General features: G+C 39.1%; 1 protein-coding gene across 13 annotated transcripts in view; it reads right to left on the bottom strand.

Moving 5' to 3' along the window:
- Positions 1–19,042, bottom strand: part of LAMA2 (laminin subunit alpha 2) — a 359,840-nt gene that overhangs the window by 222,225 nt on the left and 118,573 nt on the right. For all 13 annotated transcript variants that reach the window (XM_083607541.1, XM_083607530.1, XM_083607532.1 and 10 more), the window contains exons 5-8: positions 9,128–9,307; positions 6,978–7,067; positions 1,315–1,432; positions 244–422 (exon numbers count right to left, since the gene is read on the bottom strand). In XM_083607541.1, the coding sequence (XP_083463667.1) occupies positions 244–422; positions 1,315–1,432; positions 6,978–7,067; positions 9,128–9,307 (567 nt within the window). The remainder of the gene's footprint in view (positions 1–243; positions 423–1,314; positions 1,433–6,977; positions 7,068–9,127; positions 9,308–19,042) is intronic.

The raw sequence follows: 19,042 nt of genomic DNA, 5'->3' as shown, positions 1-19,042 counted from the left end.
ACTAGCTGGAAGCCTTGACCCTCCAGTGTAGTCTTTCATATCAACACAGTTTACTTTCATATCCTTGTGAATCTCTCCTTTACCGATTTCCCACTGTGAAAGGCCGCTAGTAGGCTGTCAGAATTAGAATTTAACCTTCCAAAAATGGCAATCAAAACAGCATCTTTGCCACTTAATAACCCAGCACCTTACGGTGAAAATTATGTCTAGGGCTACAGAAGATAAGAGTGGATCATACTTTACCCCCTTTGGCCTGAAGTACCCATCAATGCAGGTTTCACAGTTGATGCCTGCTGTGTTTTGTGTGCAATTAATGCACACTCCACCCCCAATGTAATCCCCATGGATATTCAGACTCTGCTTTCTCTCTGCCACAGACTGATCATAGTAACATTCTTCAGCTTTCCCATGACAATTGCAAGCTGAAAAAAAGGGAAAAGTGTATTAGCAAACGTCGCATTGGTGCAGACATATAGAAACAACATTTTACCAGAGATTTAACAATATTCTTTCATCATTTTGACACTTGTGCTCTGTGTATTGAAACAAATAGCATAAATATCTCATCTACAAACAGCTTTTTCTGGTCTTTAAATTAATAAGGGACCAGTCACAAATGATGTCAAAGCATTCTTCTGGATATTTCCTTTTCAAATCATTTTGTTAGTAGAGGGACAATCCTCAATGCTTTTTCCAGTCTTTGTACTTTAGGCATGTCAAAGTATCATTTTAAAATCAGTACAGACACACCACTTTTTCCAAGTATATGGGTTGATCATGAAAGCGCTGGATAGAGGAAGGCCATTATTTTTGCAATGCCTTTTTTTCCTCCAGTATTAAATCATTACAAATGGTTGGACCCTTTGATAGCTGCTTTCCAGCTCAAAATTATTTACATACAGCATACCTGAAAGACAACATTTTCACCAGGGTTAACTACTAGTAGGTATCATTGTTTTAAGTGCAAAGTTATGATTTCATTTTTCCCATTGACATTATTGGCACACATAAAACAGCTCTCTGCCTCATTGTTTTTCACCAGTTGTTGAAGACCTTTTATTCTGGCAGGCTTTTATCGTATGAAGCAGAGGTGGCCATGCATTTCCCCACCAGCAGACAGCTCACACATAGGTTGAAGCTGAGCTGTCCTGGGATCCACTGAATCCCAAACTGTGTCCTAAACTGCTCTCTCAGCCAGCTCCAGCTGGCATCAGGCCCTATCCAGGTCTGATTGCTGTGGCAGACTGGAGCTGGCTTGTCTGGGTTTTTTTAACCAGTGTCATAAACAACATCTAATTGGAGTCTTTCCATTACCTTCACACTCATGCTTTACAAGGAAGGTCCCAGCTCGCCAAGGCTTCTGGTTAAATCCAGGGCAACACCGATCACAACTTTCTCCACATGTGTTGTGTTCACATTGACAGGAAGATCTCTAATTGAGTTGTTTAAAAGGGGAGTAGAAAGGGAAAACATTAGAGCAGCTCAAAAGGAATATCTTAGACAATTGGAAAATGTCAGTCAATGTCTCTTGGTACTCTAGGGAGAAGGGATTTGCAGATGTGCTGAGTAGCTAAATGCAGAGAGGAAGGGGAAAGGCCTGGTTTAGATGTCCTGTCAACTTTGACTTGCCAAGAACCAACAGCAGCCAGGATGACATGCTAACTTGCTGGCAGGTGAATCACTGTTGATTACTGGGCAGGAGAGGGACAAGGTGGCAGGGAGGTCAGCATGGTACAAATGCACTGGCAGGACCACCAGATTGATTCTTCTAGTGTGTTTGCACTGCACTGCACTGAACTCCCAACCACCTTGACTAATTCCCTTTCTCTCCCAGTAAGTAGCAGAGATATGCATGTTAGGAAGCTAACACAGCAGCTCTGGGGAGCTGCTTCTGATGTTGTTTAGTGAGCAGAATTATTTCAGGTCATTTTATTGTAAGAATTTTGTTAAATATTTTGCTCCCTTAAGTTTTAAACAGAAAATTTTAAAGTAAGAGATATGTCCTTGATCAAAATAGCTAATGAATGCCTGGTCTCCTTTAAAGCGGTCTTTGGCTTCACTTTAAAGATAGATGCAGCCAATAGAAAGACTCCAAACTGAAGATAGCCGTTCAGCTGAAATGTGTCAAACAAGTTTAACTTGGTGATATATGAAGACCTTTTTAGTGAACCAGGATTGGTTTTGTACCAACCCGTGAGTAAGACCCATTAAGCATGATGGAAGCAAACTTTAATAGTACTGAACTACACAAATGTTTCAGCTATCTCTATTAATGCTTTTTATCTGATCTGCTGTCTTTTATGCTGCCTTCCATATGGGACAGTTTTATTGTTCTCTAACTGTTTTCATTATTTTGGCATCACATATATACCCATATGCCTTATTTAAACTAGAGGACGGCATAATTTTGATTGTATCATGTTTGAATGGACATGGGATGGGCAAGTGAGTCTATGTCAGTTTTGCATGTGCTCTTGTATTAGTCTGTTCTGTTTCTTTTCCACATTAATCTGCTAAACAAATATTTAAATAGTATTTAAATACTTAATTAAACAGAGTTTTATCAAAATTCTAAACATATTGGCTTGTAATCAGTGTAGCCTGGAGGCATGTTTTCTGTTGGGTTCCCCCAACCCTATGGTGCAGATTTGGGGATTGTGCAGGGCACATGCGGGGGAATAATAGTGGACAAATTCCCATTGTGCAAGTGGGAGTCTTTGCATTAGCTTCTGCTAGCATAATTGATTGGATGAATATAGTCCATTCTGTCTCAATATACACATTTCTCAATGTATTTTATCACAACATGTGCATTTCAAAATGTTTCACTGCATTTTTTCTGCATTTTGACACTTTTCTTTTTTTTAGCTAAAAGCATATCACAAAATTGAAAGAAGTGCAAAATCAGAAGGATAATTATGTTCCAAATCGTACATTAGTGTGGGAGGTGTAGATCAGGTCACTTTGCATTGGAATTCACAGAAACATAATACCTCAAGCATCCCTAGATGGGACTTGAGAAGTGAAATGTGACATAGGCTTTTATGCATATGGGAAAATAACAGTATTGGATTTCAATAGCACTGTGAAATATTAAGTGTTGTATTTTTATATATAAATTTTTACAATTGACACCCTAATTTAAATTTACATATTAATACAACCTATGAGCTGCTCTAGTTTAATAGCACAATTCTCTTCTCTTCAAAACAGCAAAAAATATCCTTAAATTTGAATCATGCTCTGTGTTTGGAAACCTATACTGTATATAGAATCTTAAATTAGGCATTTATAGTATGTCCAGATTAGAGTTGGAGAACAGGCGAGGTCCCTGCAGACTGGAGGTGGGCAAATGTTGTCCCCATCTTCAAGAAGGGAAAAAAGAAGACCCAGGTAATTAGCAACATCGATACCAGGAAAGGTCTTGGAACAGATAATTAAGCGATTGGTCTGTGAACAGTTAGAAAAAGGATGTTGTGATTACTAAGACCCAGAATGGGTTTCTTAAAAACAGATGACAGATGAATCATTATAGAGAGAGAGAGAGAGAGAGAGAGTGGCAAGATTCGTGGATGAGGGGAATGCTGTGGACATAGTGTATCTTGATTTCAGTAAGGCTTTTGATAAAGACCCTCATGATATTCTTGCTGAGAAGCTGGTGAAATGTGGACTGGACAAAGTAATTGTTAGGTGGATTTGTAACTGGTTGATTAACTGATCCCAAAGACCGCTCATTAATGGTTCCTCCTCATCCTGGAAAAGGGTGATAAGTGGGGTAATGCAGGGTTCTGTCCTGGGCCTGTTGTTGTTCAACATCTTTATAAATGACTTGAATGAAAGCATTGAGCGGATGCTCATTTGCAGATGACACCAAACTGGGAGGGGTAGCTAATGCCCCAGAAAACAGAATCAGGATTCAAGATGACCTTAACAGACAGGAGAACAGGGCCAAAACTAACAAACTGAATTTCAATAGGGACAAAAGTAAAGTTCTACTCTTAGGCAGGAAGATCCAGCTGCACAAATATACAATGGGGAACAGCTGGCTTGCCAGTAGCACATGTGAAAAGGATCTAGGGGTCTTAGCAGACCAGAAGCTGAACATGAGTCAATAGCAAAAAAAAGCTAGTGCTATTCTAGGCTGTGTCAACAGAAGTCTAGTGTCCAGATCAAAGGAAGTAATAATACCATTCTATTCTGCCTTGGTCAGACTATACCTAATGTATCGTGTCCAGTTCCGGATACCACAATTTAAGAAGGATATTGACAAGCTGGAATGTGTTCAGAGAAGGGCAACCAAGATGACAAAGTATCTGGAAACCAAGCCTTATGAGGAACAGTTGAGGGAGTTGGGTATGTCTGGCCTGGATAAGAGGAGACTGAGAGGAGATATCATAGCCATCTTCAAATATCTAAAGGGCTGTCACATGGAACAAATTTGTTTTCTCCTGCTCTGGAGGGTGGGACCCAAACCAATGGCTACAAGTTACAAGAAATGAGATTCTGACTAAACATCAAGAAGGGCATTCTGATGGTAAGAGCTGTTTAAAGTGGGACAGACTCCCTTGGAAGGTTTGATGGCCATCTGTCATAGATGCTTTAGTTGAGATTACTGCATTGCAGGGGGTTGGGCTAGATGACCCCTGAGGTCCCTTCCAACTCTGTAATTCTAGGATTCTATGAGAGTTACATTCAGAACAATTATTGGCCATCACTTTTAAATTCTGACGTAACTGAAAATTCAATAAAATGCTTTTGTTCATTTATCAGCTTTTTAAAATATGTATGTTTGTTATTGGAATGAAGTGCAAAAACCATAATTAATTGTTAGGTATTTGATTATTGTTCTTTAAAGCAATTAATTTAACAGAATTTGAAGCTCTAGGCAAAACAAAATACGTTTCAAAGAAACATGTGACTTTCCAAACCTGCACAATTTGTCACTCAGTTTTGACAACATGCACAGACATCATCACAGTAATAACCATAATTTATTTACAGGCATCTATTAAATGGATAGCATTTACTTTTATAAGGCACAGCATGACAAACATAATGGGATGAACGAAAGGATGGGATAATGGAATGAATGAAAGGAGTTCATCTAGAGATATTTTGTAAGGATGCTGTCATATTGGCAAAAATTGCAATTCAAGTAAGAATTTTTAAAATGTAGTATTTTGCTGCTGGTGAGCTGCTTTGGGAAGAAAATCAGGGTATAAACTTAATAATATAGAAAATTAAATACCTGAAAGTCCATCTCATTCCCTACGGACTTTGTGTGGTGTTAACATTGGCAACTGGTTGAGGGAGTAATCCTTACCCTAGGTTTGCCGGTATGAGTGACTGAGGATCAGGATCTCCAGCTCAGTTAGTCTATGCTGATTTAACCCCCCAAATCTACCTCAGTCAGAGATATGCTGGCCTAAGTCCCTCATCCCACTCAGCTGTGGCACAGCCTTCTGAGCAAAGCCTGGTGGAACATAAGCCAGCATAACCTGAAAAGGGGATATTCTCAAGGAGTGATGGGGGCAAGACTGTGGGAGGGGAGAGGGGAGGAGTGAAACTTAGCCTGGATCCCAAACCTGCTCAGCTCAATCACAAGACCTGGCAACCCAACATAAATTAAGCTGGCAAAAAGTGTGGTATAACTCAAGTTCTGTTTTAAAGGCTAGTTTTCCCTCTGCCAGGCTCATTGAATGTTTGGATGTGGCATACTTTGATTGCTGTGTCTTAATGGGATTGTTTTATTGCATATTTTAATTATGGGTGCTTATGTTTAAATTATGGGTTGTTTTAGTGTGCATTTTAATTAATAATTAATTTTATTAATAATGTGAACCGCCCTGAGACCTCCAGGTATAGGTTGGTATATAAATTCAATCAATCAATCAATTCCAGACATGCTAGAAAGGAGTCAGCTCCAGATCGCTGTGCAGATGATGATGTTGATGATGATGATGAAGAAAGATCTTTATATTCTATAAACTGCTTAGACCTATCTTGGCATTAAGCTATATATTATACAATAATGCATGCATGCACAGCGTTACACTTCTGGTCTGAGAAATAGATTTTGTGTCCTGTTTATTTTATGTAAATATTCTAGTTATGCTATGTCTTATTTATTTGCTTGTTGTTGTTTTTTTAAAAAAGAATGTGATTTTATTTTATTTTTTAAAAAATCTACCAAAAAAGGGACAGCATAACAACCAGTTGGTTCTGTGTATTGACATGCAAGTTGTTTCACACGCTTAAGGAATTAATGTCATTCATTAGTGGTGACCCAAATATTCTTGACCTCTTAGGGAGGGGTAAAGGCCCAGAGAAAAGTGAAATGACACCCCCTTTGCTGGCACTTTGCCCTTGCAAGTTTCATGGCTGCAAGGGGAGTTGAAAACTTGAATCTATCTACTAACAGTGTTACATGATGACATATTGGTATACTCTGGGGGAATGTGGTTGCTATGAAGAGTTATGCTTATCCTATTCAACCAATATCAAAATACCAGGAGCAATGGCAAAAATGGCAGTATCTTCAGCCACATCGCTAATAATGAGATTTTGAAATATACAATTTTATATAATTTCAATTAACCAATGAATTACAAAACAGATGATAGATAAACCAAGGCTTCAATACTATGCACATATACTGAACCCAACAGAAATAAGAATTTCTTCCAAGCAAGCATGAATAGAATTGAGCTGGAGAAAGCTTTCAGTATCTAACCTCTCCAAACATTAGCAATCAAAACCATATATTTAAGGATGGCAGGTGTCAGATAGGGTTGCCATATTTTGAAGAGCCAAAAAAAGGACACATTTGCCAATTTCTACTTTTAACTATGGATCACTATGACGACTCTCCTTTCAATAAAGAGGACATATCCTGGAAAAAGAGGATATATGGCAACCCTAGGAGATGCTATAATGATTTTCTTTTTAAGGTTCAAGGAGATTTGCAATATACATACATTTGTAGCTAGATTCAGTGGGCATGCCTTTGCGTGGCCATAGCAAATGCACATTCCTCCAACGGAGATGTCTTTCACAGAATAGTAATACTGCAAATGAATATAAAAATAAATTAATAAATTTCTAACTATATCACAGACTTTAGTTTAAAAAATCCTTTAAAGAAAATGCACTATGTACAAAAGTAATTAAATTGTAAACAAATCCAATGAAGCACAATGAATATGTTTTAAGTGTAGTATTCAAACAACTGTGAACTTCTAATGGAAATTTGCTTTTTAACAATTTTGAAATATTTTAAGACATGTGGGTAGATTGTATTTCAATTTTCAGTGGGAAATGGGTATGAATACACTGAAAACTGTATATTATTTTTTATCATGTTCCAAAACGGACAAATTAGCTCTTCTTTCCGCCTCTCCTCCAACGCCCCCCTTCAATTCACCCACTATTTAAAACCTTTTCTTATGAAGCTATAATCAATATTTTTATTTATAGAGATATTTATGGACACATTTTTTAGCCAATCTTGCGTGCACCCCCACCCGCTAGCCACAGCCCTGCCTATACCCCAGCTGAGACTCACCTTGCTGTAAAAAAGGTAAATGTAAAGGACTCCTCAACAGTTAAATCCAGTCAAAGGCAACTATAGGGTGCGGTGCTCACCTCGCTTTTCAGGCCAGGGAGATGGAGTTTGTCCACAGACAGTTTTCCAGGTGACACACAGAGGACTGTGACAAGTGCCAGAGCACATGGAAATGCTGTTTACCTTCCCGCCACAGCAGTACCTGTTTATCTACTTGCACTGGTGTACTTTCGAACTGCTAGGTTGGCAGAAGCTGGGACAGAGCAATGGGAGCTCACTCCGTCATGGAGATTCGAACCGCCAACCTTCCGATAGGCAAGCCCAAGAGGCTCAGTGGTAAAGACCACAGCCCCATCACATCCCTTACCTTGGTGTAGAAGCAGGACACTTCAGGCCTCTCTGTCTGGCACTCTCTCCCCAACCTACACCCTTCACTGGCCTTGCTCCCCACTCTCCTTCCATGCTTTACCTAGTAGGAATGTATTCTTGAACTGTGACAATGCCTCTTGCCTACCCAGATGGGGAGTCGTGTGTGTGTGTAGAAACGTTTTCATAGCTGGAATGCAGATCACTGTGCAAAGGTAAAAGTTACATCCACCTTTGTCTCTGGCCCTGCCCACCACTGGATTGTTTTCCCAGGAAGATTGCCCATAAGGGAATGTAGGTGTGCTGAAAAAGGTTCCCTACCCCCATTGCTATTTTTATAGAAAACGAGGTGCTGGAATTTAACATGAACACCTCCCTTATTCTCTTAGAAAGGCAATGGCGCCCACCTGAGAGGTGCCGGAACTGAGAAAAAGCCCTGCCTACCCCTATCCTAAAAGTTGCATCTTTGTATGTGTAGGTTGCTGCATGAATTGACATAAGCACACAAACACACACACACACACACAATATTTCCAAGGGATTGTCACCTTAAAAAGGCAAATTGCACCCAAATGAAGATTACTGCATCAGTTCATTGTGGTACTAGCTAATTTCATGAAACAATAATTTGTTTGGTTGTGTATAAATTGCCACAAAAACATGTATATAGCAGTTATGTGCATTGTTGAAAATATTCCACCCTACATCACTGGCAGCGGACCACAATGCCACATATATAACCTAATACTCTTGTACTCTGTGTTAATGAATCTGAAATAATTATGAACATTTCGTTACCTGTAAGCAGGCACAAAACAGGTGGAACACACTCTCATTCTTTCCATCTTTCAAGTACAAAGGATGCAACAACATAACTAATCTGCATTAAGTGAACTTGTGTATGTGTTCTTGTATTCACACTGTTGTTCTATGCAGGTGAAAACTGAAACACTGGTTGGGATCTAATGGACTACTTTAGTTTCAAAATGGGCTTCCATATACTCTGTGGAACTTTGGACCCTTTCTCATTGAACAGCTGGCCCCCATGACATATGGGGAGTTTGATGCTTGCTGGGACGGGAGCGGAAAGCTCCTGATAATTCCTAGATGGCACAGTTTGTTTGGATCCTACTCATTAATACTAGTAGCAAAAGTAACACTGCAAACAGAAACATTGGCATCTGTGCCAGGACTTACCCTTCTTGTAACTATTGGGTCAATTTCATTGGGATCTCTATGTGCAAGCATCATTAAATCAGCATTCAGAGTCCGTATCCTCTGAAATCTCAGGCGAATATAGCGAGCTGAAGTGAATTCTAGCAGAGCTGGAGAAGGGTCATCTGCGCTTGGCCGTCCATTGATCAAAGATGTGTGAATCTACAAAGGAGAATAAACAAAAGAAATGTGTTAAATGAGAGTTCTCAGTCTTTCTAAAACCACTAGGGGTGTAACATCCAGCATCAGGTATTTTGGTAGAGAACATGAATGCTTGAGGAATTTTATATCTGTGAATTCTGAAGCAGACTGACCTAGGCTGATGTGCAGCTTAATGTGTAATTAACCTTCGGGTTTCATACTTATCACAATTTTACAATACAATGCTCAGCTCAAAAAAAGTACCAAGACTTGTTAAATATGTACATTTTATGATAAAGACATTTAGAAATACATATAATTGGATAAAATTAATGTAAATATCATCTTACCTTTACATACAGTATCACAAATATATGCACTTTGTGATAAAATGTGAAATTTTCATACAGATTTCTTAAAAATCACTGATTAATGTAAAACGGACATGTTAAATTAATATGGTTCTAGACCAATCCATTCATCAGAAGTGGAGAAACAACCATGCTTTCAAAATAGTCTTTCTCTCTCTCTCTTTCTCTTGTATATGTCTCCCTTCGTCCCCTCATCATTCTAAAATTCTGCTGGGTAAATTGACATGAGCAAATCTGGAACTCTGGTGAATACTAAAGGGGTTAAAAGGAAGGACTGGCACTGTTGTTTGATAATTTAGAATGACTTTGAAAGCATTCTAGCATCTAATAATGTCACACTAATCTATGGCAGATTACAGGTAACCATTTTAGCTTTCACCATATGATATAGATAACCAAGCTATATATCCAAACTGCAAATGGGACTGCTTCCGGTAATTGTTTTGCATTTTAGAACCGGTCTACACATGAGATCTGTGAGTAGATCACTCCCCGCAAAAAACCCTTTAAAAATCAGGGACCCTCAAACTGGATGGATGCAGTAATGCCATAGGAAGATGCCTTTAATATTTCTTCTCAGCAGTCTTTGCCTACAAGCTGATATTAATCCTCCTGGGGGGAAAGATAGGCACTAAACCTGTTTCCTAGCAAGACTAGCTTGTTTGGGACATTTCAACCACAGTCAAGGTCCATGGCTAAAGGGTTAACTCTCCAGCACCACTGCCCCATTCTGATTGATCCTATTGGCCCTCTATCCACATCCTCATTTAATCCTCCCCCTCAAAGGTGTGAAATCCAATCATAGCACTCTCATGCTACATGTAGCTTGGCTTAGGGAACAGTAAGAAATGTTTCACATGAATGTGTCTTATTTCTTCCATTTCTGGTTATTCAAATGTTAGGCAGTAAATGACATTCTACATGCAGTTATGAAGACTATCTGTATTCTTTAATGTCTGGTTTCTTCACTTGTCACAATGGAAGAGAAAAATAAACTTATATGATTCCTGCTTTAAAGCTTCTGAAAACTCAAATTCTATATTTCTATTTTTAAAATCATACATATGCTCCTTTTAAAGCAACATAACCATATGGTAGCTTCATGAAAGATTTAACAAAACATTTCTCCCCCCACCCCCGCTCTCAGTTTTGGTATTTAAAAGACGGTATTCTGCCAGAAAGTCCACTGAGTACAGTCACTCCCAAGTTGTTTCTGACATATAAAAAATCCCAGCTGTTTGGCTACGCTGCTCAAAGCATTCAAGTTCACTTATTTTTCAAAACAAATGACATACTCGTCTGAGGGTTTTCACTGGTGCCTTCTCAAGAGCTTAAAAAATGTGTATATTTACTGAGAGGTCAGATTCTGTCTAAAACCCTAAATACATTTTTTTTTTGCCAGTTTCTCCATTTGCATACCAAAACCACTTAGGCCGGTGGGGGGGAAGGTGTGTCATCTGAGATCACAACAGACAAAGACCGCCCTTGCACATCACATTAAACCATAGTTAATGTTTAAAGGTAAAGGGTAAAGGGACCCCTGACTGTTAAGTCCAGTCGTGAACGACTCTGGGTTTGCAGCGCTTATCTCGCTTTACTTGCCAAGGGAGCTGGCATTTGTCCGCAGACAGCTTCCGGGTCATGTGGCCAGCATGACTAAGCCACTTCTGGCGAACCATAGCAGCGCACGGAAATGCTGCTAACCTTCCCACCAGAGCGGTACCTATTTATCTACTTGCACTTTGACGTGCTTTCGAACTGCTAGGTTGGCAGCAGCAGGGACCGAGCAATGGGAGCTCACTCCGTCACAGGGATTCGAACCTCCGACCTTCTGATCGGCAAGCCCTAGACTCTGTGGTTTAGACCACAGTTTACCTATGGTTTAATGTGAATGAGCAGTGTGCTGCTACCCGCAGCTCAACAGTGCTTGCTTTGTTTCTTCCCCATTCCTGGCCATGCCACACCAAGGAGAAATAAAACCACAAAAGCTGCCCTGTCATGTTGTCCAAACACAGATTCGTGATTTGTTTTCCCCAATCAAACTATGAACCGTAAGTCAAGATCAAACTTGATGGTATGTTTGGAGAGAAACAACCGATGAGTCCAGGTTTGGATGAAATGACAGGACTAGGCTAGGCCATTTCTCCCATCATGGTGAAATCAGACGTAGCGGGGTGGGGTGGGTAGAAGCAGGGACTTTTGAGCTTTGTCCATAAACATGGTGCTTTTTTAAATTCACAGTTAAACATTTAGCAGCAGATCGATGTGATGTGTGATTGGGGTGATCCTTAGCAAATAACTGCAATGCTGCTGCAGTTACTTGACCTGACATGGTGAAATTTCCAGTATGATGTGGTTGTATTCTTAACCCTGTTCTTTTTATACAGTCTGACCAGGAGCATTGTGGGATACCATGTGGCATAGCTAGTTATGTGCAATGGGAAAATATGGACTTTAATATATATTGCCTACTTTATACAGCATTCAGAATGTGTAGTAAATGATTTCTGGCTATCTTAGTACATTAATAGTTTATTTAACTAATGATTAGACTCCATTCCATTGACTACTAATGAATACAGAATTGAACTGCTTAAAATGCACTGCTTTAAACCCACAGCAAAATGTCAAGTGCTGTTCATGTCATATTCTGCTTCAGCTAACTCATTCCCCAAAGAGGATAGGCAAATGTCAGCTTAATGAATTGTTTAGCAAATACTGTTATATGATGGACAACTTGTACCTCACACAACTTAAGCTAAACTGAAGAACTTCTTTTTCTTCAGCAAGTCACTTCCTTCAAGCTACTTGCACCTGAAACTTAAAATTGCTTCTCTGATATATCCTTTTTCTTCTACAGTAGTGCAATTCTTGCATTTTTCATTTTTGAATGGAAAGTAATTTGTCAGAAAAATGTCTTTTGTGAGATATTTAAAGAGATTGTTCAGTGTCAAAGGAGTGGTTATTAATAAATCACAGTGTAATAAGAAATTCAATTCCCTTAAAGTATATTTGTCATGCACCTTTTTTCTTTATTTCTTTTTTTATATAAAAAAAGGCCTTTATTACTGCTCTAGCTAAAACAAAGCCAAAATATTATAGGAAGCTGAAGCTTTCAATAATAATTACGCATACTAGAGACCAATAGGCATTTGAGTAAACACGTATGATTCATTGCAACATTATGCAAAAACAGTATGTAAAAAGGATAACACATATACCATTTGCTAATACTGCTTCCATTTGGAGATGCTGCTTATACATTTAAAAACAACAACAGCAACCCTGAATTCTGGAATGAATTATATAGACTTAATAAAATCAAATGTTTTCTAAACCTTGAAGAGATGCTTTTTGCTGGTACTGCTAGCCTTTTTTGTTTTCTGAGGATAGACTCCTGTTTTCCTGCTCACAGACCAGAAGAAGGGCCAGTTGGGAAATGTAGTCTCTTGATTTAGCTGTCCCACTATATAGGAAAGGAATTTTTGGTTTTGTCTAAGAGGACAATCTTAAAGACATTTTAATTTGGGCATAATGCAAGAAACCAAGACAAAAATGCAGTTTGGATTGAAAACCTAGAGAACATATTTGAAATCATTACAGTCTTTGTGCTTTAGGCTAATGTATAACAGAAAAAAATATAAGCAACAGGCAGAAATTCAACAAGTATGGCTTTGCTGCAATTTTTTTTGCCTTGAAGTTTTTCCCTTGACATGATCATGCAGAGAAGGAATCTGTGACTGGGGACATCAACATGCTGTAACAGAATTTTGCATTCTCCTAAATGGCACCCAAAAGCACTGCTAAAATTGTGGGAATTATTATAGCAATGTATGTTTGTTTTATTCCTGCTTCACATCATGGGAAAGGTCCCGCGGAGAAAACTGAATGGTGAAAAATGACCACATGAAGCAGCCTTTGGTGATCTCACATTGTTATTAGGCAAATGTACCACTTACCCTTATTGCAATGTATGATTCAAAATAGTGGTTGATAAGACGGCAGAGAGGATGGAAAGGAATGGGCAGAGTTTCTTTGTAATTTGACTTCACATATGAAACATCTGTGCAATAGGTTCAGTACTGACAGCTTAAAGTTGGAGCAAGATCTGTATCTGAATCACAACATCCTGTTTCATTCCAGTTAAAATATAAACCAGAGAAACACAGATGTGACAGTTTTCAAACTGGAAATATTCTATGTCATGAATTAAAAAAGGGAAAAGATACATAAGAAACAGAATATTCTTCATAGGAGGAACGGCATTCAGACCATTCATGCTGTGCTTGAAGCTTGGCAGTAGCTCTAAGCCAAGAACAAACTCCTGCTGCATGGCTGGGGATGAAGAGACAAGCTCTGCCACATCAGAGCACTATTAATCCAACATGTATAATAAGACAAATTCTTAACAATACTTAGCAATGGGAACAACTTTACCATCTATCACTATTTTCTCAAGCTAGGTACCATCATTGTATAAATGTTATACATCTGAACTAGTCACTGTGGTTACAAAGGATTGCCTTTAAAGAGCCATCTGACAAGCAAAAAAATTCAGCAGGTATTGTTTTTTCAGGCACTCTATTTCCACGTTAGAAAAAGTTATTGGATTTCTAAATATCAGGCAGCTGTTAAAAACTGTGGAGCTTCTGTCAGGAAAACTAGTGCAAGACCTAACAAGTATTAGCTTCCAAACACAAAAGGAACACTCTATTTATGCAAAATGATTATAATATACTATGTTTAGGAAAGACGCCTCTCTTTCCCACTGTCTGCACTTGTTGTCTCACAACTTCCTTTTATCATTCAGTGAAAGGCAATAAAGCAGAACCTCCAGCCTTTCACCACAGGGATTTACTGAGGATGCCATGTCAGGTGATATCTGTTGATAAAAGATAGGATTCTTTACACCAGCTGGCAGTCTGTTTCAGCAGATACAATTCAACATCATGTATCATGATAAGCTATACTTGCTGAAATTTCCTCTTCTATGCATGGGATTATGGAGAAAGCTCGAGAGTTCCAGAAAAACATCTACTTCTGCTTCATTGACTACACAAAAGCATTTGACTGTGTCGATCACAGCAAACTATGGCAAGTTCTTAAAGAAATGGGAGTGCCTGTTCACCTCATCTGTCTCCTGAGAAATCTCTATGTGGGACAAGAAGCTACAGTTAGAACTGGATATAGAATAACTGATTGGTTCAAAATTGGGAAAGGAGTACGACAAGGCTGTATATTGTCTCCCTGCTTATTTAACTTATATGCAGAAGTCATCATGTGAAAGGCTGGACTGGATGAATCCCAAGCTGGAATTAAGATTGCTGGAAGAAATATCAACAATCTCAGATATGCAGATGACACAACCTTGATGGCAGAAAGTGAGGAGGAATTAAAGAACCTTTTAATGAAGGTGAAAGAGGAGAGCGCAACATATGGTTTGAAGCTCAACATCAAAAAAACGAAGATCATGGCCACTGGGCCCATCACCTCCTGGCAAATAGAAGGAGAAGAAATGGAGGCAGTGAGAGATTTTACTTTCTTGGGTTCCATGATCACTGCAGATGGTGACAGCAGTCACAAAATTAAAAGACGCTTGCTTCTTGGGAGAAAAGCAATGACAACCCTAGATAGCATCTTAAAAAGCAGAGACATCACCTTGACGACAAAGGTCTGTATAGTTAAAGCTATGGTTTTCCCAGTAGTGATGTATGAAAGTGAGAGCTGGACCATAAAGAAGGCTGCTCACCGAAGAATTGATGCTTTTGAATTATGGTGTTGGAGGAGACTCTTGAGAGTCCCATGGACTGCAAGAAGATCAAACCTATCTATTCTTAAGGAAATCAGCCCTGAGTGCTCACTGGAAGGACAGATCGTGAAGCTGAGGCTCCAATACTTTGGCCACCTCATGAGAAGAGAAGACTCCCTGGAAAAGACCCTGATGTTGAGAAAGATTGAGAGCACAGGGAGAAGGGGACGACAGAGGATGAGATGGTTGGACAGTGTTCTCAAAGCTACTAACATGAGTTTGACCAAACTGCAGGAGGCAGTGGAAGACAGGAGTGCCTGGCGTGCTCTGGTCCATGGGGTCATGAAGAGTCGGACATGACTAAACGACTAAACAACTAAACAACAACAACAACATGCATGGGATTGCAGCCTGAACCAGGTGTGAGATTGGTCCTGCTAAGGTTTTGCTTAGACTGATGAAACAGTCCATTTCCCACCCTATTCACAGTGGAATGAATGCCAAGTATTCTACATTTTTCCTAGTTAATTTTATCTGATCACTGAGCTCTGTGTGCACAAAAAACCCCAAATAAATATCAAGGTGTTTGTCATATTTTTGAGGCTTCCTCTCAAGTACTCTCCAAGGCCTCACCTCAGAAGCTACCTCAGCCAATTAACTTTCTAAAATCCAGTCATGCAAAATTCTGAAATTCTATTCCATCACTATGATTAAAAGGCAGAGTCTGTAAGGGGGTTTTATCTCTCACAAAAGGCAGCTCTGATCAACTTTTTCCATGTGTGTGCATTGGTGCAACGCTGTTGACAGATAAGAGGTTTACTAGCAGGTAGACCTTGACAGGTTGTAACTGTGTGGTCTGAACATGTCTTCTCCTTTCAATTATTACATATCCATCCTCCATTCCCATTTTTTCAAAGTGGTCATGTGCACAGGTGCTTGTTTGTCAATGTACACACATTATTATTTTTTAACTAAAGTACACAAAAACAAACTTTACCAGCATATTTTGCAATGAGGCAAAATTAAGGGTTGTGAATTTGGGGTGGGATATATAAACAAAACATTGATTTCTAAAATCTCATTTTACAATGAAATCAGATTTCTTCAGAAGACCTCTCTTGGATCCAACACTGGAAAGCTGGCCAAGAAAGTCTGTCTATCTTCCTTCCTTCCTTCCTGCCTGCCTTCCTTTCCTTCCTTCCTTCCTTCCTTCCTTCCTTCCTTCCTTCCTTCCTTCCTTCCTTCCTTCCTTCCTTCTGGTATGCTTCCCACTTTCAGCAGGAGGATGGTTTTCTAAATATGCCATCCCTTTTTGGATATAAGCCATGATGATCACATGATGCAAGCATTTTGTAAATATTTAAAAACTTGGAGAAAGCTGCAAAAAAACTTTTCTCTCCATAGCCCCAATTCAAGTATGAAATGGACACGATTCTAGTCAGTTTCAGGTAGCTCTGCCAATATTGTGTGTCCCCCATCATTCTTTCCTCCCTTTTTGTCCTTTACATCACCACCTCTCTTCCCTTCCCAATTAATGTTTACAGCTCTTGATTTCTGCGTGTGTATCATGGAGGTTTGGCACAAGACTGCTGTTGCACAAAACTTATATTATTATTATTATTTTTTAAAAATAAATACTAATAAGTGATCTGCAAATGTGCTTTCATTCCCACAACCTTTCACTACCAATTCATCTTTAGCTGCCGATTCCTATTGCTGTTGTTTTAATATAGAGGTTTTGTGCAACAGGAGTCTTGTGCAAAATCTCTGTATTAAAAATAAAAATGGAAGTTTAATAGTTGGTGGATGTTCTGTGAGCATGCCCTCAGCATGCAGCAACTGGAAATAGGCACACTTGGAAATATGCGTTGTTTCAGCAACTGAAAGGAACCAACACATCCCGCACCTGCCAATTCTTCCCAAAGAGCCCATTTTATTTTAAACAGCTGCTTTGCACAAGAGCAGTAAGGCACAAAACAGCTGTTAAATAGAAATTACAAACCCACAAACATGTCTTCAGCAACAATGGGGGGAAATTGCCAAGCTGTATCCTTTCCTTGGGGCTGATGGAAGCAAAATGGCTAGGTTGTGCTCAGGCGAGGAGCAAACAGAAGTATAGGGCATGGTAATAAATGGCAGCCAATGAAACATCACCTCACATGTAAAAAAAACCCTCACCCAGGCAACGTGCATCAAGTCAGGTAATGTGTAATTTTTATATATTATTTTTTGTTCCCTTACTGTACTATCTTCCGGCTGGGAGAATCTGAATTAATGGAGGATAGCAGGAGAGAGAAATGTGGGTTGAAGGTTGGATGTAGAATGTGTGGGTGCCACAAGAGAGAGATAGAGATGGCTTGGTGTTCAAGTGATATGTCTTAATTAGAATTGTGTTACCAAATAGGCAGGCCAAGGACTAATACAATAGCCACACGAATTACGTGAGATACGGGAAGCTTCAAAAATGCTCAACCACCACCAGAAAAGCCCTGTCACTGGAACCTGTCTGTCTCACATCTCACACCAAGAGAGTAATGGCCCATATATTAATCTCAATATCTGGGCAGCCTCATATTGGCACAGGTGGTCCTTCAGATGAAGGCAACTGTCTTTAATTTTTGCAACAGCAACTGAGAGAAACTTCCGAAATCTGGAGGCTTCATATAGCCAATAAAATTTTGCTCTTTGGGATAATAATGAAAGTTATTTGCAACATTCCCTTTGCCCCTTAATAGCATTCTAGCACTTAAACAAAAGTGCTAGAATTGTTCAAGGCAGTATAAGAGTTAGACCACAAGCATGACCAAATAGGTTTACTAACCCTTTCACCCTTAAATAGCACCGGCTTGTTCTGAACAGTGTGTACTTTGTAAATTGTTACATTTAAATCATTTACTATCCTAGACAGTTCTATGAATCATGTTATTAATCATTGTTCTGTTTTCTACAGATGACATTAATTACTATCAAGCTTCTATAACACAAAGCCAGAATGAAAAGAAATTATTGTCAGCAGAAGGGTATCTTTATTTCAGCTTTCCCCAAGAGAAATAGAAGCAAGTCCCTTTCTCTGTTCTTTTTTGAGCAATAAAAGTTTTCCAATCATTTTTATCCTAGAGCATAATATCTACGTACACTTGCTTAATAGTGTTATTACTTCTTCTCTTTTTGCAGACTGAATAGCTTACTGAGAAGGTAATTGTATACAGAAAGAATCCCAAATACCAATCTTTTTTCTAGTTCAAAATCCACCTCAAAGGTCTTTTGAGAAAAAGCTTTTTCACATGCAAACTTGAGAATCATTCATGAGCATCTACCCCTACTGATTTAAATGTGGCTTGTGCCCTAGAAATTGTGCTTAGGACTGCAGCCCTAACACCTCTGCTGTTATAGACCAACTACACATTAATTGTGGGCAAACTATACATTAATGATGTGATTAGCAATCACATGTTATGTAGCTTAAAATTATATATCAAGCATGAGGGCCCTGATTAGTGTCTGGATCACAACACATGGGTCAATTCAAGCCTTCTCCCAGCTGCATGAAATTGCCCCCCTTGGGCCTTTAGCATTAAGTGGGGGATAGCTCCCATCAGTGCCTATGTGAGCTTTTTCCCTAAAATTAATTGCTAC

The sequence above is a fragment of the Podarcis filfolensis genome, assembly GCF_964270895.1.
Source record: "Podarcis filfolensis genome assembly, chromosome: 3".
Lineage (NCBI taxonomy): Eukaryota > Metazoa > Chordata > Lepidosauria > Squamata > Lacertidae > Podarcis > Podarcis filfolensis.
The sequence above is the reverse complement of the archived record's forward strand: the minus strand, read 5'-3'. Positions and strand labels throughout refer to the sequence as shown.